The 22370-nt window shown below is 40.3% G+C and overlaps 1 protein-coding gene across 1 annotated transcript in view; it reads left to right on the top strand.

Moving 5' to 3' along the window:
• The window catches only part of ARHGAP22 (Rho GTPase activating protein 22), a 128207-nt gene that overhangs the window by 10376 nt on the left and 95461 nt on the right, over window positions 1–22370 (top strand). The window contains exon 2 of the mRNA XM_065638780.1: window positions 466–553. Within this exon, the coding sequence (XP_065494852.1) occupies window positions 466–553 (88 nt within the window). The remainder of the gene's footprint in view (window positions 1–465; window positions 554–22370) is intronic.

Here is a 22370-nt window from a genome sequence, read left to right as displayed (position 1 = left end):
TGCTGTCCTCCAGTCTGTCCCTGGGAACTTCTGTATACTGAGAAAACAGGCTGATTTCTTCAGTAGCAAAAATAGGGATTTAGAAATAGAACTTCAGCCACCTTATGGCTTGCAGACTGCAATCAGAAACTAAAAGATGAAGGAAGAGTAGATATAATGTGAGATGAAAACTTGCGAAGGATGATCAGTTATGGAAACCAAGGAGAATCACCTATGCATGCTCAGAATATTGCTATTCCAGAGGAAAGATCATTTGACCAGAAAAGTGTGCAGCATGAGAGAAAGTACAGGAAAGGCAGGTGCATGACCAGCTGAATATTTTCTTGCTCAGAAGGGTGGGTTTGGAAAGGAGGTAGGCTTAGTTGAAGGGTTGGAATTCAATTGGCTATGTCTGTTATGTTTGTTTTCTTTTCCTTACCTTCTTTGTGGCCTTTCCCTTTTCACTGATGTTTGTGTCCCTTACAGGGTTTGATATTCCTGCAAGGCAATCAGGTGAATGAGCTGCCACCTAATCCCGATGAACCAGGAAAACATCTCTTTGAAATTGTCCCAGGTAGGCTGGTGTTTCCTTGTACTTTCAATGTAACATCACCTTATTTCAATCAGTTGTCATTCATGATAATTGAACTGTATTTACTTCTAAGCATTCTGATACACCAGCCAGATTACCTAGAGAGGGTGGGACATGGGACTTGACAGACTACTCAGTGTTCTTTATTTTAGATATAACTGCTGCTGTGGTACTTCATGAAAATAGTAGTTGAGATGCATCATGCTCCTTGACTTTTTTTTTGTTTGGATAGGGATCCTTGCCTGGAGTGTTGTGCTGTCTCCCAAGCTGACATGATTTTCTGATTGTTATGGGAGGAGCTGACAGAGCTGAAGCTGGCAGCACTGGACTTATGGAAAAGGTGTATGCAGTATCTGAATAACAGATACCAGTACCCACATAATTCAGGGCAGGGGGTAATTTCAAAATGCTTCACTTTTGGATAGAAAGCTTGAGAATAGATGAGTTGCCATGGAAGAGAGATTGAAATTTTTTTAGGTAGGAGAATCCATATCATTATATGTCAGCATAGTCTTAATGTAAAACTTTTGAAATCAGTTTAGTTTCCTTGTAAATGCTTCCTGTGGACCAGCTTGGTATCTCCAGGGTATATTTGGAGTTAAGTTCCCTGTTGCAGCATAGGAGCAATTGTATTTAAATCAGTTCTGGTTGGAGTTGGGAGATGGCTGTCCCTGTGCATAGATTTGAATGCAGTATATTTTGGAGGTAGTTTCAGGTGGCAGGATCTACAGAGGAGAAAACTGTTGCAGCACTAACAATGTTAGACCACAGGAGTGAGAAAGATGAACTAAGTTACTCCTTCCACAACTATCTCCCAATACATGAATAGCAAGTATTGAAAAATTCTGTAAATAGCCAGTCAATACAGAATGTGACTCGGCACAGACGTCACTGGAGAATGTGGCCTGAAGAGTTCCCCATTCTGTTCACAGTACCTTTATTCTGTGCTGGTTTTGGCATAAATGCCTTTTCTTTTTTGCATGTCTTCTGAAATAACTGTGTTATGTGTGGTTGCCAGCCTGCAGAACACCCACATAGTGAACAGCTCTTAAATGGATGCCAGATAGGAAGGGGAGTATGAATCACCCAAATAATTGTTTTCTATCACTTCCCATCTTCCTTTGTGTTGGATGTATGGCCATGACCATATCTCTGCCTAATTGTGCCTCAGTTCTCCCACTGTAAACTAGGACTATATAGTTTCTATAGGGATGATGGGACTTTTTAGTCATCTAAACTAAGTTGGGGATCTTGCAAATACAAGTACATATTCCATATCTGTAACTATAGATACAGGATTTTACTGTGCTTGTAAGCAGCAGAGCTTTAAGTAACAAAATTAAGAACAGAGTGTAGCATTTCTAAAATGTTCCCCTAGTGTCCTGTTTCCAGCTTACCTGGCAAAGAGGCTGAGATCTCCCAGCAAGGAAATGTCCAAAGCTTTCTAAAGTCTATGGTATCAGTTCTCTCCAAAAACCTGTTTTGTGATCAATAGCTAAGGCTTTTGGAATCCTCATTGCTGGAATTGTTGCTGGGATCTTCCCACCTTTCTTGCAGGCTGTGTAAAGCTTGACTGTGGGGGCTGCTTCTGCAGGCAGGGACTAGAGTCCCGAGCTGTAACAGAGCATGTATTGATTTTCTGCTGAGTAACAAAAACTAATGATGGGCATTGTGTATTATTCATGTTTCATCAAGTTCATTTCTAAGCTGTACAATGCAGCTGGGAGAAGGGTTAACTAGGGACATGAGAGACTGCAGAACAGTTGTATGGTTAAACCAGTGTTAGATCTGGTGGCAGGACTTCATGAAACACCTCCTTTGGTGGAGATGTTCTCTATCCTCTTTTCTGGGGAATCTCTGTAAATTTCTGGGCCCTTTTTAACCCATTCATGCTTTCCTACCTTATAGCTACTGAAGTTTAGAGCGGAATGGCAGGGTAAACTGTGGGCTTAAGTTGCTCTCATGTTCCAGTGCACATTAGCAGGTGAGGGGGAAGTTTTTATAAAATTATCAGGGTAGTGTGAGGTCAGGTGCAAAGCTTTAACAGTTTAGGGTAATCATCACATAGCAGCTGGTATTTCTGGGTGGAAATAACCACTGTATATTGCTTGGGAGAGAAGTGCAAATCTGGTAACAGAAACAGCAGCTGATTACTAGGGACAATAAAGCAACCATGGGTTAGCCTGGGGTGACAGTGTGTTTCAGATTGATGTAATGCAGTATATAAGAAGCACAAGGATTGATCTCTGAGAAGGTCTTAAGGAATATTGGTGGCTTAAATGCTCCTGAGGTCTCACCTTGTAGGAAGCTTTTGCTTTTAATGCCCTGTGGAAAATAATCTGCCTGGTTTTATTCTGTGGTCTTTGCAGCACTATGAGATGCTCAAGTTTTGCTGCAGAGTCAGAGATAATTCTCAGATACAGTATGACTTACAGAGTCAAGGGAGTAGATAAAGGGATCAGAAATTAGGAGGTGAAAAGTGTTATCTTTAAGTACGGCAAGGTTTATTATCAACTCATTGGAGAATAGCTTTTCTTTGTGGAAAACTTAATGACTTATAAGAAATTTCCATTCTGTTTCAGAATGGGCTTCAATTGATCTATTAGTGGTGAGTAGGAGCAGAAAGATAGAAATATTAACAAATTTTTTTGTGGATTACCTGATACCTCTTCCTCCAATGCAGAATACCCAAGTTTCTGTTCCACTGTGTTTAGACCAGGAACCTGAATCTGTCATCTGCATAGTGGGCAAGTATCCTCAGTGACTACTGGTTTTTGTTCTTTTTTTTTCCTCAGAAGGATGTCTTTGCCTTTTAAGTATGAAATCTCTAAGGTAATGTCCAAAGAAAACGTGCACTTTCATATTTCAACAAACTGGTATGTTATGGTTAAAAGCAGCCTTGCTGAAAAATTCCAGAACAAACCCCATGGTACGCATCTTGGTGTCTCCTTATCACTGACGATAGCTGGTTCCTGTTTCTTGCCACAATGCTTTCTGCCATGGTCAACAGCGAGAGCTCTTAGCTGGGTCTTTCTGTGTGAACGAGAGTGCCATTGTGGTAAGTTTGATTTGATTTCACTGGAAACTACTGCTGAAGGGGTTGATCTTGTTTCTCCCTTTCCTCTTGGCTTCTTCCCCAATATATCATTACATCTCTCACTTCAGCTCTTATGACTGAAAAAAGTTTCCAAAACAGTTGGACTTCAGGTTGATCCATTTAAGCTTAATGAAAACTGCACCTTCAGGTTGCTTTTTGTGTTCCAGCTGAGTAACGTCATCAGCCCTCTCCTTAGGGAGGCAGTTCAGTCCTCTTCAGAACTGGTTCTCAGGCTTTTTGTGCTCTTGACCAAAGATAACTGCCTGCACTTGATTCATGTGTAGAAGGTTATTATCAAAACTTTAGAAGTCGGAGCTCTGTGGCATGCTCTTCAATTAATTATAAAGACTGAACTTGGTATAGGCAGATTGCCTCTACAAAAGAGACCTGCATTCCATAGTGACTCCTTTAAAATTGGGCTAGAGGTTGTATTCTGCCAGAAGGTAGGCTGAGGGAGAGTAAAATGCCTCATCCAGGAACTTTAGTGCAGGGTTTATGTAGAAGGTATTTAACTGCCTTGTTTGTGCTGTATAACAAGTAGGAAATAAAGGCAGAACTAGAAGGTGGGAGCCCTGACTCTTACAGGCACAGTAACTGTTGACTCCTTGTTTTGTAGGGAGTCTGTCAGTGGTGCTGGCAGTATGATACAGAGGAGCAGTTGGAGTGGCAGCTTGTTTGTCTTGTCCTAGTAGGATGAATGGTACCTACAAGGCAATCTGCTCTGTGGTTTGCTTCTGTGTCACAGGTGATCAGCACCAATCAAGTTATTTTTTGTGGCCTTTTTATCATGGTTCTAGTTGAGATGATGTGTAATTAAAATACATGGAGGGGAAATTAGAAATTCAGATGTTTAAAAACCATTCCATGTTTTCTATTATTCAATGCAAATTGCAATTCTGACTAACAGCAGGAAACTGAGTTTGCTGGTAATTAAATTTTCTCATGAAGTTTACAGCTTATAACCAATTGTGCATATCTGGATATGTGATGTTGATATTTAAGGGTTTTATTTAAGTTTGTGATTTGTCACTCAGCAGAGTGACTAGGGAAATGGCTGGAAATAAAGTAGTTCTGGGTCCTACTGGAAAGAATGAGGGGATGTAGTTACAGCATTGAGCTGTGGAAGCACTTAAGTGAGAGCTGTGGACATCAGTGTCAATAACATTGTATTGACCTGCAGGAGAAGATTAATGGTCTTGGTTTTGCAGTGGATGCCACCATCTGATCTGTGTTTAACACTTCTAGATGTCTGGAGTGTAGTTGAGGGCATGTAAATATTTTTATGTCACTAAAAGTGATAACTGCCTTTTGGAACTTCAGATAGACTTTCCATTTGTTAAGGAGAGAAACCTAAAATGTCTTATCTGAACTGCCTTTCCAAAGGGGTGCCCAGAATGATAAAAATGCATGCCACCTTTGTAGTCTGAGAGTCTGGAAACTGTTCCCTGTTGTTACCTTATCACTTGAGTTAAAGACCTTCACAGAATCACAGAATGTTAGGGATTGGAAGGGACCTCAAAAGAACATCTAGTCCAATCCCCCTGCAGGAGCAGGAACACCTAGATGAGGCTACACAGGAAGGCATCCAGGTGGGTTTTGAATGTCTCCTTCAAGGTAATAAAATCTTAGCACTAAGACAGTGACAGGTACATCTGTGTTGCTTTTGCTATCTGCAGAGTCTCTGTTTACATGCAAATGAGTGCAGCCTGAATCACCTTGGAAGTGTGTATTCCCGCACTAAAAAATGTTGATATGTTCTTCATGTTCTGCTTGCTCTGTCTACTCGTGAGCACTAGATGGTGCTGGTTCTTTCCACTTTGTGCTTGGACACTTGCTGTCAGTTATGGCATAGGTCTCCAATCACTTGAGTTTCGAGTTCATCCTTTAAGAGGAAATTAACCACTCTTTGCTCATTGGTGTCTCGTCAGAGGTAAATCAACAAGCAAGAGCTCCCTAACAATGTTATTGCCTAGCCTGTGGAGCTAATACTGTGTTCTATAGACAGAATATAGTATTGCATGTGTTTCTGCATGTTTGCCCTACCATGAGCATCTTTGTCTGAATCCTCAAGATACAAGGAACTGAATGCTTTCAGCTCTCATCACTTATGCCAAAATCAACAGTCTTTGAAAACATTCAATTTCAAGTTGTTTGCCCATTAAATCTCAAGATGAAAACAAGATTTATTTGTTGTGGAAGAGCAAAGCATGTTCTGTATAGATTTGAACAGTAATGTGTGTGTGAGGAAGCCACTCCAACCTAGACATCTACTTTTTCAGGTTAACATACTGACCCCCAGGAGTTACTGGCTATTCTGTGGTATCTGACTTTTTTTCCCCTTCCCTCATTCTGAGCCTGGTAAATTTATTTTCCAAAATATATATCTTCGGATTTTTCCAGTTTTAATGAATTTGCATTTGCCTCTTCCATCTGGGTGTGGGAGTGAGGAAGTTTGATCAAACCTCTGACTTGCTACTTAGGGATCTGCCAGAAAGACCGAAAGATACTAGTTGTTGTCTTCAGGGTCACTCCTTTCCAAATTCTACTGAAATTCTTTTATCTAACTGAAAAAATAGATTTTTGTGGCCTGTCCAGACATTGACAACTTCATTTAGCATAAACAGAAGTATCCATCAGATGCCAGTACTTCTAGGCTTGTTATACAAATGGATTTGGGTTGAACAACTATTATTTAAGTAAAGTTAATGGAGGCTCTGCTTTCCCTCATGCAGAAGTTAGACACTAACAGCTCAAATCTTCTGCAAGCAAGGTATCTCTGCTTACTGGTCTCCTGATCTGTAGTTTCCTTGAATACTTGATTGTACCATGTCAACAAATACTTCTGAAAAGAGAATGTGGGAAAAAGGGACTGAACTTTGCACTCCGAAATCATGTAGCCTTACTGATTTCAACAGTGTTGGGTTCAGTCCAGTGGTGTATCCTTACAACTTGACCAATACACTGTTGCCTACTTAAGGTAATGACTAATTGCTGGTCAAGGTCGTCTGACTGCATCCAAACTTTTGTACAGAAACGTTATTAGGCTTCTCTTTCTCCCTGAGGGCTATGAGGCTCTGTGATAGTTAAGAATGTTTTGGCTCACCTTATGTTATCTACTTAAAACATCTTGAAGGGCATCAGGAGGCACCTTCAGCCTGTAAATTGCTTTCTGCCTTTTTTTTTTCTCCCTAGTATATCCAATGCCCAAGGCTTATGTTTGTATTTGGCAAACGAAGTTCCTACTTCATGAAATAAACAAGACACTGCCTTTGTTTCATTAGGAGTGTTTGATCTTCTCCAAGTTATACTGTCTACATCTCTCAGTGCTCTGCAGCCCTGAGCAATCAAAAGTAGGCCTGTAATTGGGCTGTGACAGCATATGTGTTCTGCTGTTTTGGAATTTGCATCTCCAGGAGAAGATCTGCAGCTGGTCTCTGATCAGTAGCATCTAGCTGTCTTTAATGCATGCATTGGCTTTCAATAAGAATGCTGGGGTTTTTTATAATTTCAATCGCAACAGCATGAGGCTGAAGGAGTTTGAATAGTTTTTTCTGCTAGTGCAGATCATTAAGACATAATCTCTAACTGTTCCTGAGCAGTTTTCCTTAACATGGTGTTTCAAAAAGATGGACCCAATTTGAAATCACTATATCTTTGAAACTGGGTCTATCTTTTTTGAACACCCTGTATTCCTCAAAGTCAAATATGTCTGCATAGCATTTTGTGTAGGGTGCCCTTTGGGTATGGAAACATGGCTTTGTAAGATAATGGCATGTTGTTGCTGGAATGTAAAGACATCATTTGATCCCATCAGGTTTGCTTTTTAGTGCAAATTAGGTAAGATTTTTGAACTCTTCCTCCTGAGATGTTCCAAAGTAAGCTCTGCTATTGATTATTCTGCCTTAAGGATAATATATTAAGCCCTAAGGCACATGTGGTTGGTAGAGGCTTGATTTTGTGTGTGTGTGTTTCTGTGCAAGAACAGCTTTGCTCCTTAAAGATATGCTTATCAAACTGTCAACATGATCAGTTACATAGTACCTTCCCTTTTTCTTGCTAGTTTGTCAAAAATCAAGTCTTCAGTGCTGTCTTGCAGCTCGTGTGCTTTGGTGCTACTGTTGCAGGTTAAGATTTGTTGAGCCCCAGAAGCAGCTGTGCTCCCATTTGCAGTAAGGATGGGTGAATTCTCCAAGATTTTGTGCAATCTCTGGGATGCCCGAGGCTAAAAATGTAGTCTAGTTTAGTAGGTTAGCATGACGAAGTAAAATAACATTAGACACAAGTTATATAGCAATGCAGTTCATAGCACACAGCAAATTCTAGCATAGTAAAAATAAGTATTAGAGGTCAACATAAGCATGAAGAAAACATCAAGCTAAAAGGAAGTATGCTCCTTAGTCACCTGCTCCACATATGTTTTACCAGCTCAATAGTCTTACCGAGGTGAGTTGATCTCTAAGTTGTGTGATTGAGCCCTTTATTTGAAGTTCACCTGATCTGCCTGTGATTCAGTGGGTTAATTCTTGTCCTTAGCTGGTCTGGATCAGTCATGTTTAACTACAAATAACACTATACTTCAGATGAATTGCAGGATTGTATTGGTTGTCTGGGCTGGAAATGCAGTCAAGTTTGCTCACTCTTTTTCTTGACTGTTCCCAAGGACCATTTTCCTCTTTATTTTCTGTACCTCACCTTTTTTAAGGATCATCATGTCTGCTGAGTGCATTCTCTTTAGCTCTGACTCTAGTAGAAGTAAACTGCTGAATTTCAGATGGGTGGATAGATGATGATGGTTCTTTGAGGTGATTAATATTTTTTTAATACTCTGTGGATCCTGAACCTTGCAGTGGATATCTGTATCTGCTTGCAGAGTTCATGCTTTATAATAGCAAGGATAAAGAAAACATCTCTTTGTTTCTAAATGTAGAATTTTTTGAGTAGGGAACAGTAACTGAAATTTGTGTATACCTCCTATGTTCTTCCTGCTGTCCGTTACAAAACTGTTGTAACATCTGCAGCATTTAATGACTTGTCAATTTACTCTGAATTCCTACCTGCTTTGAGATGCTGTGGATTTTATTTCTGTGGTGTGTGTAGCAGATGCAGGCTGTGCAGAATATAGAGAAACACACAATACTCTGAAACTGTGTCAGTCACATTGCATTCACTGCAAAGAGAGCAAGAAGCAGGACTGGTTTCTAAACCAATGCAGGATGGCACATAAGTGAAAGAAACTTGGATATTTCCTCCTCAAACTGATCTAGAAGGGAATTCCGACACAATTTTTAAAACTCCTTAACTAAAGGGCAGGCAGGGGACCACAATCCAAAACCACATTATACATTGAGGCAGCACTGCTGATGCCATCAAGGTACCTGTTAGTGCTGGTAGCTTAACTGTGCAGTATAATATGCAGACTTGAAAATACCAGGTGGAAGTCATTCAAGGGAGCAAAGGTAAGAAAAATACAACACTTTTGACACAGCCCACACAAGTGTGTGTGGGAAGAGAAAGCAAAGTTGATAATCTGCTGCTCCAGCATCCAAAAGGAATTATAATTGGGAAACTGCTATCTGGGGTGTTTATGAAACCATGTCTTTGAATGATGCACTAATACCAGTTTGAAGGAGCAGCTGGCACACTGTCAAACAGCTGTGAGCACTCCCAGGCAAAACCCACTCTGTGTTTGTCTGAAATGCTTTAGGGGGGATAACTAGTGTGCTATCAGTGAGAACCAGCTTGCATTGGGCTTTCTGAATGAATCTCATTGAGGGGGAGGAGGAAATATGGTGAAGATGTATTGCCTAGGGCACAGCACTTTAAATTTATACTCTGTTAAATAAGCTGTCATGCTATAAAGTAACAGCAACTTCATGTTACACAGTAAAAATTTTCATTAGCCTTCCTATGCTGCTCTAAGTATTTCCAAAGTACTGATTATATATGATGAGTGGGGAAGGAAGGCTACAGTGAAGTGATGTATATACTGCTTTTTAATGCTTTTTCAGATTCTTATCCTATGCACATGCCTGTACTTAACTTAGCCCTAGGTAGGGTCCTATCAACTCAGTTGCCCACAAAATATATGCCTAACTGTGAACTTCTACATAAGATTCTATTGTGTTATGCAAGAACTTAGACAAGGTCATCACACAAGTCCCTCTTGGGCTTGATGATAATGAATAAACTTTTTTAAAAAATGCAAGTTACTACAGGGAAACAAATTGGTCTGACACATACATTGTTGAAAATGCAGTCTTTGAAGAACAAGTGCTACATGAAAAATGGTAAAATATGAAATGAGCAGAACAGTTTAGTTTCCCTGGTGTGCAGCCAAGAGAAAAACTGACACAAATCACATAAAAAATGAAACACATGCAATTTTAGTACTTCAGAGTGTCCCTGTACAGCGGCAAACTAAATTTTTTGTTTTAAAATTATTAAATTATAAGAATATCAGTTTTTCTATCAGTTCCTGTTACTTCAAGAAATTTATTAAGCAAAGGAAGGATGTGGAATGTTTAGCATTTCAAGAGTGTGGCATTTTTTTGTGATACAAACCCTTCTAACAGACAAGATTCTGTAGATGTTTGGTTAGTGCATTTGCATGCATTTCAGGACACCGGGAGCAATTCTTCCTCCTTGATAGCTTTTTGCTCTGTAGAATATTTAGTTGCACTGAATTTGAGTTACTTGAACACAGCCTGTTAAACTTTTTTTGGCCTAAAGGGGGAGTATCATGACAGTTTTGACTGAGACTCAGTATTGTTTAATTTTTCTGTTCATTTTCTTTTTCTGGAAATAGTTTTAATTCCTTGTGCTATTACCTAGGTATAGCTTCCCTATAGGGAATGTATGAGTGTGCCTAGATAACATCCTCTGCATAACAGAGGATGTATACCATTTTAAATTTTACATTGTACTGCATTAATAGACCTGAGCTATGCCAGTAAAGAACTCAAGTTCTGTGTTTATATTAAGGAGAATAGGAATTATATTGGTTTCATTATTTTAGCAGTCTGTTTCTAAATAGGTGTAAAATACCAGATCTTGAAAAGTACTCCTTATGACTACAAGCACGTGGAAAAGCTGTATTTTGCACTAATGTTTTCCATCCGCGAAGATTTTAGGAGGAGCTCAACATAGTGAGCACTGGGAACACATACTGTAATGTGGCTGATCTGTGGTGAATTTAGTGACATTACAAAAACTTATGAGAATAAAGTTTAATATAAGCTTCACAGTGTATCTACAGTACCTTTCACAGGGGCTCTGCTCAAGGTACTATTGTACAAAAGCAGTGAGTCAGCTGGGATCAGGACTGTGTTCTGTTTAGTGTAGAGCATTCTGATAAGCTTAATCTTCCTAATTTTCTTCAAACACTCTAACTGAAATGGATGTGATTCCTTCCATTAGGAAGACAAAGTTCAGGTCATTTATAATTATAGAACTGTTCCTGTTAACAGACTTTAAATGTTTACTTTCTCCAAGTTTGTGTCTTCTATCTTGGTTCTGGCAGGTGCACAGCCCAGTGCATATGAATTCTTTCAAAGTCTGGCTTTGAACCTCAGCCAGAGGAGACAGATTATTTGTAACTGCAGGATTACACAGCGTATTCTACATCATAAACTATTGCTCATCTAGTTGAAGTCCAGTTAAGACGTTGATATCCATGCCTCCATGTGGTACCAAGATGCCATACATCATGCTGAACTCATGAAGTATTGTTGTTAGTTTTGAAGCTTGCTTTTGATCACCAGCTGTCTGACACTCATGAAAACCTGGGGGAGGGGGTAGGAGGAATTTGAGATAAGAGCTATGAAATCAAAAGCATACAGTGTTAAAAGGGAGTGTATGTGAGGCCTCGAGGAAAGACTGTTATAGTCAACTGTGTAGTCTTTGCATTGAAGGACAATTGTACAAACTGTGTTGCTTTCCTGGCTTTGGAATAGTGGGTTTTACTAGGAGGATTTATCAGCACACTGGCAGCTGCTGACTTGAGATATGAAGAGCCTTGCCTACATTAGGAATGCTATGCTGGTATAACTATGCCAAAAGAAAGCCTGTACTGGCATACTAGTTTAATATGGAGAAAGATTACTTAACACAAATGTGTCTACAAGTATTAGCAGCATTCTAGCTATGTTGGTGTGAGAGTCCTCCACTCTACAGAGGCCATAAAGGCTTTGCTTTGAGACCATGTGGTTTATATATGAATTGGAGAATAAAAATGATGCCTTCTGGGAGGGTTCAGTAGAATCTTTTCCAGACTAAGTTTCCTGTGGTCCATTTTGAGTGGACAGACCAGGGTTCAGCACAACTTATTTTTGTCCCTATGTCCTTATAGGTCTTCAACATGGATCACTGCTGTCATGTGTTGCTGACACTGCAGAACATGAAAGGACATATTCTACCTTTAGTTAGCTCTGGTGCAATCACATCACGGCAGCAAATGGAGAAAGTTGCTACAAATTTAAATATTGTGCCTGTGATTGTTTTGTAAGAGAAATATTTCCTCCTGAGCCTTTGTTCTGAAACTGGTGGGGGTCTGGAAGGTTTCATAAATATGGCTGCAGATCTGTAGGGTCACTGTCTTAATGAAGGGAATACATGAGGACTGGGGAGGAGCAGTCAGAGGGAATTTGATGTCTTCCCCTGTAGTGCTTTGAGATCATAGCTATTTCTTCTCGGAAAGCACAGTTCTGCCTTCAGCTGTGCTGCTAACAATGTCACAGGGCTCTGCTTTGGCCTCAGTAACTTTGAAAATATGGTTAAGCTAAACACAAGGAATTGTTTCTTAGCCACCTCTGCCAAGGTGTCCCAGGCTGTACGAGTCCAGATATTTTCAATCAATCTCAGACCTTCTTGCTGTTATCTTAAGATTCTGCAATCAGTGAAGAGTTGTCTTTCCATGAACCAAAGCAAATCCTCTTTTATCTTCTAGAAGCAATGGTTCTTTGAAGTTAGTAAGTGTGAAATCTTGCATATGTTGATAGTAGGTCGTGGGCTCTCTGTACACTGGGATTTGTAGGAAAAGGCTGTTGTTTTTACAACCATTTAAAGTGCTGTTGGGGAGTAAGATGCTTTCAGATATTTGCAGTAAAACTGTGCCTCTTATAATCTATGTACTTCGTTGATCTTCCCCTTCAGGCTGTAAGTTGGTGTGAATTCTGCAAGAGCAGCTATGAATGCAAGGCCACCAATGAGAAACAGTGTGTGGCATGAGGTAAGAGTTACTGATATCAGGCAGTGTGCTCACCTGCTTTTGAAAGAGATGAAAGCACAGCAGTAAGAGCTGTCCTTTAGTCATGGCACGCATTGCCTTTCTACCAAAAAAAATGGAACAGTAAGGACATCAGCTTTGCCAGGACCATGTGCAAGAGACATTATAAAGGGTCTTTGCCCATGGGTAAGGCTGACTATTGTTGGTTTGTGTGTGGTGTGGTGTGTGTGGGTTTTTTTCATGCTTTCTTGGGACTTCAATGCCAAAACCCTAAGAGCTTGCTAATGCCTCTGAAGCAAAGACCTGGGCATTTACTCTCTAGCACAGTGTGGCTAAAGGTATATTGTCACTTGCAACCAATCTTTCTTAATTTGTGGGTGCTTGCACCTAGAATTCTTCTGGTTTGAGCTTTTCACATTCAGCAGATGGTCCACTGGAATTTATGGGATTTCTTTTTCGTTTCAAAAAGTGCCTTAGGTTGCAGAGTCACTATTGGAATAGAAGGAATAAAGAAGGTTGACTGGTGGGAATATCTTTTAAAATATGGTTGGTGCTATGGGAAAAAAGGTCAAAATGGCAGTGCAAATTATGATCAGATGACTGTCAGATGATATGACTTAAGATGCTGAAATTCTCTTGGAATTACAGTGATTGGAGAGAAAAGAGGAGGGAATAGACCTAGTCAAATCAGAATAACTTTTCAAAAATTCAGTATCTTGTGACTTTTCTGGACTATAAACTGTTTAATAGGAGAAAGTCACATGTTCTGAAATATTGTATCTGACCAAACATAGGTGACTTTTGATCTTTGTTTTAAAATGCTTTCTTTTTAAGCCCATAAATCCTTTCTTAACAGAACTATGCCCTATTATAAGCCTAGCCTGGCTAATGGGAATTTGTTGTTATATCACTTGGGAAAAGGCAATATGTGAATACAAAATGTGTACATCTATGCAGTACCTACCTCTCATACAGTTGTCATACAATCATAAAACAGTTTAGGATGGCAGGGACCTTTAAGGGTCCTGCAATGAGAAGGGACATCTTTGACTAGATCAGGTTGCTCAGATACCTGCCCAGCCTGACCTTGAATGTTTCCAGGGATGGGGCATCTGCCACCTCTCTGGGCAACCTGTGCCAGTGTTCTAACACCTTCATTGTAAGAAGGAAAAAAAAATTCTTGTATCTAGCCTAAATCTACTCTCTTCTAGTTTAAAACCGTTACATCTTGTTCTGTCACAGAAAAGTTCATCCTCACTTTCTTATAAGCTACCTCTAATTATTGAAAGGCTACAATAAGGTCTCCACAGAAACTTTTCTTCTGCAGGCTGAATAACCCCTATTAGAGGTATCTATATCCAACTCATTTTCTTCTGTGCCAATGTCTTCCATGAAGACTAGATAAACAATAAATTGTTCCTGTAAACCGTGAAGATCTGATTCTTCTCACAGCAGGTTATTTTTCAGAGTCTTATTAGCCTGGAGAACTGGAGCTTGCAAAAACATTTCCTTCATAGTTTATATTAAAGACATTAAAAGCGCATATTTGGAGGCTGGGCTTTTGGAAGCAAAGGATGGAGACAGGCTTGGAAAGGAAGAGTGGTTTAGACTTCTCTGATCTAATAGGAAAGAAGTCTTGGGTGAGGTAGCATGCGATGTTAGACCAAGCAAGATTTCTGTGCTACTATTTATTACTAGTTTTAAGCTCTTATAAGAGATGAAGTAGGTCTTCATATGCCTCAAAGTGCTGTAGCTCCCTTGAACTAAGACTGACTGTAATGTATTCTTCTACCTGTGTTATTACATTGCCAAAATATACTATTTCTTCTTGAGATCCAATGGCTACTAGCAATTCTGTGGAGAGTTGCAGGGTGCTTCCACTGTGGGTGTGGCAAGTCCCTTCTACTTTACCTTCACCATCTATTTTGGTAATCAAGTAAGGGAATAATACAGGTTGAATTTGACTTCTCACAAAAAGCAAACTTCCCATTTTAGAAAGCCTCTAACTTTTGAAAAGGAAGACTATAGTTTACCAGCTCCTTGACTTGTAGATCTTCGAACAATATCGGGAAGTTAATAGTGTAAATAACTTTGCAGATCAGACTAAACAAGCTTTTATTGGCTAAACTTGAACATTTTAGCACCTCTCCTGGATTTTTAACATAGATGTAAGTTAAATTGTCAGCCCTTTGCAAGTGCATCTGCTTTCTACTGGTTGGCTCAGATCCATTCTGTATGAAGCGTGGTTCATCTGTTTTCATATTAGTGATTCAAGGCATTGCCAACATTTGTGTTGTTCGGATGAGTTTGTGTATTTTAGGGGGAGATAAGCAGGCCTGTAGTCCTTGCCTTGTGCCTAAAAGTTTGAAAAGCAACATGTGCCCAGCTCTAGAAATGCATCTCTGACACATTTGGGAATTTGGGGAAGAGGAAGGAAAAAAAAAGTAACAACTATCTTTTAGTAAAGGAATGAAAAAGAAATATCTTCAGCCATCAGTGAGCTGTCACATCTGGAATGAATTGTTGAAACAGAACAGCATATTCCTTTAATTATTTTTTTGGGGGGGAAAAATGCAATAAAAACTGAAATCCTCTGGTTTCCAGATCTTCAACCAAGTCTTTAAATAGAAAAGATTGTTATTTGCATAAGTGTTCAGCAGCCAGCTTTCCTTTTCAGTGGCAGCCAATACACTATTGTATTTCTTAAGAAATGAAAGGGACTGTGAAGTTTATTTCAAGAATTTCAGATGGTGAAGCTAAAAGCTATGGCTGGAGAAAACATATGCATAGTGCAGGGTGTTTCAAAAAGATAGACACACTGCCTCAAAGTTAGGTCACACAGAACCTCAAGGCTTGGCCCTATGCTACTTTGTGTCCTTCCTTTTGAAGCATCCTGTTTATTGGTTATTCAGAAAAACTTGGGGCACTCAGTCTGCACCAGTTCATTTCACAGGGACCTGTTAAGTAGTTGATTTTTTGAAACATCAGCCTAATTGCTTAGTACTTGAAATCAAGATTTATAACATCCTGAGCCCAGAATTCAATGTCTAAACCTTAAGACTAAACTTGGTATGTGCACTTTAAGGAAAAGACATGCATGGTTAACCATAGATCTAAAAGGTCAAATTGCTAAGAATTACAGAAATCCCACTTTGAACAGCTCCTGTCGTACAGAACGAGTTATGTATACTAACAGAAATGAGTCTCAAAAGAATCTGCAGATTAAATGGGTTTTGTTGCTGTAAAAGTGCAAGCATATCCACCTTGTAGGAATAGGCTAATACCTACCTGAAAATTTATAAGTACCTTTTATATAATATTAAAAAATATACATAAATTCTGAGTTTGACCTAGACAGGTTTGGTTATTTCTAATATTGGCTTGTGTTGAGCCTTCACACCTATTAGGAGCACAGTTTGTATCTGTACCAGAGAACTAACATGTTAGGGTCTAGGATGAGGGTTTCTAGAGTTGCCCTTATATTTAGACAAAACACCTGGGTGGCAGTTCTGTACTTTTACCTTCATCAGCTGACTTCTGAGATGATCTGCATTCTGGGGAGAAATTAATGAGGTTTAGCTATTGAAGAATCTTAAATTTTCCATGGGATGACAGACCTTGCTTCCACATCTCCTAAACATTGCCCAGCTGTCTCAAAATGGATTACTATTTTTTTTTCTCCAATCCCTCCTCCCTCCATCCTGCCAAAGGTGTCTGGTTTCTATGGATGCACTCTGCTAGCTGCTCCTGCCTGGCAGTATTTGGACTGGCAGTGTGTTTGAGAACAGCCACCTATTGGCTTAACTATTAAGAAATAAAATGTGTGCCCTCTAAAGCTAAAATGACAGATCATCTGCAAAGTGCACTGAAGGTATATACAACATGTATGTCTTAATTTATGATGCTTATTTGGATTTTCCAGGTCATGAAAGCGATGGTGACTATAATGTTTTAGTTTACTAGGTATTATGTGTTTGTACTTAATTCTACACATCTAGTTCGTTAATTATTCCTATATTCCCACTCCCACGTCTTTGGTGGAATTATCAATGAACAACTCTTTAGCTACAGAGAGAGAATGTGCTGCTTTTATTTCCTTCCCCTCCTCCCATCCACCCTGAGCTTTGTTTCCTGAGTATATTCCAAAGTCTTTCACTCTCAAAACCCCTACACAAACATATATCAAAGTCACCAATACAGTGAAGATTTTTATCTTAAATGAATCATCCATTTTTTTTAAATGAACCAGTGTTGAAGAACTGCTTTGTTTTGGATGAAATTTTTATTTTTCTGTGAAATTGAAAGCCTGGATGGTTCATGCATATGCCAGTTTTGGATGGCTTTCTGAAAGCTGTCAATATTGGCTTGTGTTATTGCTGAATTTCATTGTAATTATTATTGCCATCCAGAACAAAAAAAAAAGTGAGCTAAGGGCTAAGTGCTCTTTTAATCGATTTTATTTAGTGATGCTCTCAGGTAAGGTCACATTATGTCCATATAGTAAGGACATCAGAGGCTCTGCCTGCCTCTTGCAACGAATGTGTCTGAAAATTATTCTCTTAAATACACTGTGGTTCTTTCATTTAATGAATTTCAGCTGTTTTTGTTTGGGACCACTTAATTTACTCCATCAAACAATCAAAAGGGAAGACAAACTTTTTGTCAGTTTTACAAATATTTTGTGAAATAGAGTTTAGAAATGTAATATTTCAGTAATAAAACTAAAAATTCATTATGTGTTTTACTGAGGCTGTCAGTTTGATTGTATAAAAAAGCATGGGTGTTTAACCCTACAGCAGCCTCTGTCAATGTGAGGTGATGTACACAGCAGTCCAAAAACTTTTTTAAAAGCTCAAATTCCAGCAATTTTTAGATAGACTGCAGAGTGACCCCCCAGACTATCATCTAGTAACAATCCTCACGGAGCTGATTTGGCTGCTGGGTGGAACAGCTGGAGAGCGGAGTGCTCTCTCCTCACGTTTTATCTACCACTGATCTGACAGCATCATTAGTAAACACTTTGTGTGAGTTTTCCAGAACTTGGAAATCTGATCCCTGCCAGGGGGCTCTCTGGAGTTTGCTTTGTATGAAATGCAGAAGTGTTGCCAGGAGAGTGTCCAGCCACTCAAGCAGGTGGTTTGCATCTCTTCTCTGAGATCATGTCACCCTCTAGCCAAGAAGTAACAGAAGTATTTGCTGTTTTACAAGAGGAAGGTAGCACTTTGCACCAGAGATGGATTTCTAAGCAGCTATCAACTATTGGCATTGTCTGAAACATTTAGAGGCTCAACAAAACAACTGAGATGGGTTGTACACCTCTCTCCAAAAGCAACAAGTTCATACCTGCAAAGTCAGAATACTGGATTCCTTCAGCTCTCTGGAAAGACTATCTTGAGTTTCCTCTAGCATGTTTGGTGGTTTACCTGCCCTGTCCATCTTGTGTGGGATTTTTTTTTTTTTTGAGCTAACTAATGACTGCTCACAATCTGGGATGGCTCAAGGGTACAGTAACAACTGAATATCCTGCAGGAGAACCTCTTTGTAGCATGTTGTCATAGGCTTATTTTTCAGACTGAGAGTCCTAGTAGACATCTATCCTTTATTGGGTTTCTATGTGGAAGTCCAGTCTGAAGAACTGGTTTGATCTCAAGAGGCTGGGATATGCATGGGAGGAGGAGCTGCCCATTCTCATCAGGCTGTTTCTGGTATTCGAACTATACTTAAACATATAGCTTCTTGTTACCATTCTCACCTAAAAAACTTCTCTTTGTATCTGTCTCCTATCTCACCTGCACTATAAATTTTTTTTGTGTTGCACACTGCTTGTCAAAAAGCATTCTTGTCTTCAATGCCTAACCTGAAAAAGAATTTCATTTAGTCTTTTGCAACATCTAACTCTTAACACTTGATCCAAGTTCTGCAGCGGTACCTGTTTGCCTATGAGTTGCTACATAAAACAAAGCTACGCAACTATGCTGCAAAGCTTAGGGTGCTACTGCTTCTGGGCAGCGGGTCTTCAGTAAGCAGGGTCCCTGCTAGTTTAAGTGCTGTGTAGTCTGGGAAACAAACACTGAATGATCAGGGAACCAGCAAACATCTGTTCCAGGGATGTTGTTTTTTCCTCATCCCAAAACAAAACTCTTATCTTGTCTTTGGTGCTAGTGATTTAGTTAGGTTAATATAGTTAAAAGTAGGTGTTTAAAAAAGCCTTCTGAATATTGCTAGAGTGGTGCTGACCTTTGCAAGAATGCAAAGTCCCTGTAATTCTTAGTACTTGCAATCTCTGCAGAGACTCGCAGAGATACATGGTTGAGTGTTTACTCTTGTGGGGGTAGAGCATATGATATGACCCTGTCCTGTGCTGACATTTTGCAAGAGGTGAAATAGCCTTTCTAGTATCTTTTTATGCACACTGAAGGCTTACATTTGGTGTCTGCTGCCCTCTGGCCATCTGAGCGCAAGCATCTCCCGCTTACATGCAACAGCCTCTGGCAGCTCTTACCCCTTCAAAGGGGGCGAGTATAATTAATAAGCCTGTATAGTTTAACGGGCAAAGAGAGCTGTGAAGCGCTCTGCCCTAAGGCCGGCTAGAACTACGGGCGACAAAGGCGGGGAGCGCCAGGGCACCGAGCTGCCCTTGCTCCCTGCGTAGCCTGTCGGGAGCCCGGGCCCGGCTGCCCGCCCGCTGCCCGGGGTGCTGGAGGCGGCCCCCGCTGGCGGGGAGCGGGCTGGCCGGGCTGCGAGGGACGCTGGCACCTGCCATGGGGCTATGCTGCTGCAAAGGCTGCCGCGAGGAGCCCAGAGGTAATGAACTGCCCCCTCTAAGGTGACGGAGAAACTGAGGCGGCGGTCCCTCTCCTTCCCCTCTCGCGTCCGTCCCTGCCGCGCGGCTCTGTGCTGCTGAGGCCGGGGCGAGCGGCTCCCGCGGGGCGGCGGCCGGAGGTGCCCGCTCGCCGCCCCGGCTGAGCGCGGCTCGGGAAGCGCCGTCCGGCGGCTTCTGCAGCCTGTGCATCGGCGGCGGAGGTCGGAACTACCTCCTGCTAGGACAGGACAAAGTAGAATGGGAAACGAGGCCATTTTTCCCGGTGTTCAGTGTGTAGTCCTTCGGTTGGTGCTATCGCTTCTTTTGTGGTTCATTTAAAAACCAAAAACAAGCCCTAAAAACTGTCTCTGGATGTGATCTTATGCTAAAACACGAGTTGTTGGTTTTTTATTTTTCTCCACTAACAAGTGAAGATGGTGGGAGGGAGGAGTGGTTGTTTCTTTTCTTTTTTAGGAAGGCTGCTAATGTTGCAATAGGATTAGCTGACAGTCTTTTCTCATCTGTTCTATGTCCTAACGGACTTTGAATACTTTCAAGCTCCCAGGAGTCTAGAAGAGGCTGGTATAGGAGGCAGAGAGGCAGTGTCTCTGACCCAGGTAAGGCTACTGTAACTCTTCTGTCTCCATGTGGATTGTCACTTACTCCCAAGGTGGCTCTTGCACGGATTTACTCGTTGAGACCAGCCCCCGACATCCTGTTTGCTTTGGTGAAAGTTTGTGGTTTGGGTTCGGGAGCTCTAAGAACAGGTAATGTGTCAGCAGCGTTAGTAGTGTTTGTGTGGAATGGCACCAAGGGAACAGTGGGGCAGCTGTTTTTCACTGTACCTACTATCACAGAGAAACAGGTAGGAAGGGACCTCCAGGTAGCACCAATCCCAAAGAGGAGTGTAGCTTCTCTTGGTAGAAAGTGATTTCCTTTTAAGAATAGTGTTAAAAAACATTAACATGCTTCAAGTTTGTAAAATGAATTCTTAAATGTTTTGACTTTGTGACAGCTGAAAATAATTTTCTTTCAGTCATCAAAAATCATCTGAAGTTGGCATCCTGAGAACACAGGAAGAATAAATTATTTCTTGTGCAAAACTTTGGAAAAAGCAAAGCCAACCCTTATAATCACTGCACTGGAAGTATGATTTTAAAATTGTAGCAAGTTAGCACGAACATTTTGGTTTTGAGACAAAGGCAAAATAAACACACTGGTGGAAACCTAATGAATATTAGGTTCATCACAGTTGTATCAGAGTAAAGTTTATCAATATAAGTAAGTTTCGAGAAGCTGAAGAATGCAACATAAAAACAAAGTTAAATGAAAAGCACACTGATCTGACATAATATCATACCAGTTATATTAGAAAGAGGGATAAACACTGAAATTAATTTTCCCTTTCAGGAGAGATGTCAGGAGTAGGGAAGGTCAGGTAAATGTGTATCTAGTGTGTCAGTCTCTTCTCGAGTTGACTATGGCCAGATTCTCAGACTGACACTAGATGAAGGTGTCTTACTCTTTCTTCTACAGACTGGCTTGGGGGAAAAAAAAAGCTTTGAGTAAAATACCCCTGAACTTTGGATTGGAAATACTTTTTTTCCCATTTGCTTTTGGTTTTAATCTGTTGAGGAAGGGAGGCTTATATTGGGGATTATAAAAAAATATTTGTCCTAGTTCCTGGCATAAATCTAGTCACCTCATTCACTTGAGTGAAATTGTGTTTATCATCTTTGAGAGAACTTCTACAAACAGTGGGTATTTCAGCTAGCATGTTGCATTTGGGCTTGAGATAACAAAGTATGTTTATACCAGCTTTGCACATTTGGGTAAACTGGCCAGTGTTGGTGAAGCTACACCATTATCTGAGAATTCATATGGTTGAGATGGATTTTTGTTAAACTGTACTTTGTATGTGGAGCCATGTGGCCATTAAATCTCCTGAAATCTGAGTATGTAACAGTAACAAACATTTTGAGGACTTCTTCCAAGGGTAGTCCATTAAAGGCTCTGCCATGATTTTTGTTTCATTTTGAAAGCATATTTTTAAGTCAGTTCTGTGTAATGGTATAAGTCATAAGACTGAAGTTTGTTTCATGAAGACATGTGCCTCCATCTAGATGAAACTTAATAAATTTCAAGTTTAATACAGCTTTGCTTTTGATACTAATATCATAATATTAGGGAGGTAAAAAGTCTGTGTCCTGTCTTTCTGGTCAGTTACTGTGGGGGAAGGCCTGAAGTGCTAAGCTGTGATTTGTATTCTGAATTGGGACCAAATTTGGCTTTGTTTGATCCTGCTGAAACTCATTGTTCCTGTTGGTGTTTGGCGTAGACCCCTTTTTATAGCAGTAAATTTGTTTTCTAGTGCTTTTCAGATACTTCTAGATATATAAAATACGCAGAGAAGCCACTGACTGGAATTGTCCGTGCTGCTTTTGCACTGTTTTATTTCTATAGCCTTCAAGGAACTTTCTTTGCTCATTTTGCTCCTGTGGCATGACTTCACTAAAGTCTTTGTACATGTATTTAGAGAATGGTTTAAGCTACTGTTGCACCGGCCTTGTGCCCACGAGCTTCAACTGCTCCTGCTCTGCTATGAAAATACTTTTGGCATATGTGGGAGGAGAGGTGTGTCTGGGGACCAAGGCACTGATAACAATATGTTTTGAGT

Source organism: Caloenas nicobarica, chromosome 7 (genome assembly GCF_036013445.1).
Source record: "Caloenas nicobarica isolate bCalNic1 chromosome 7, bCalNic1.hap1, whole genome shotgun sequence".
In the NCBI taxonomy this organism is placed as follows: Eukaryota; Metazoa; Chordata; class Aves; order Columbiformes; family Columbidae; genus Caloenas; species Caloenas nicobarica.
The sequence above is the reverse complement of the archived record's forward strand: the minus strand, read 5'-3'. Positions and strand labels throughout refer to the sequence as shown.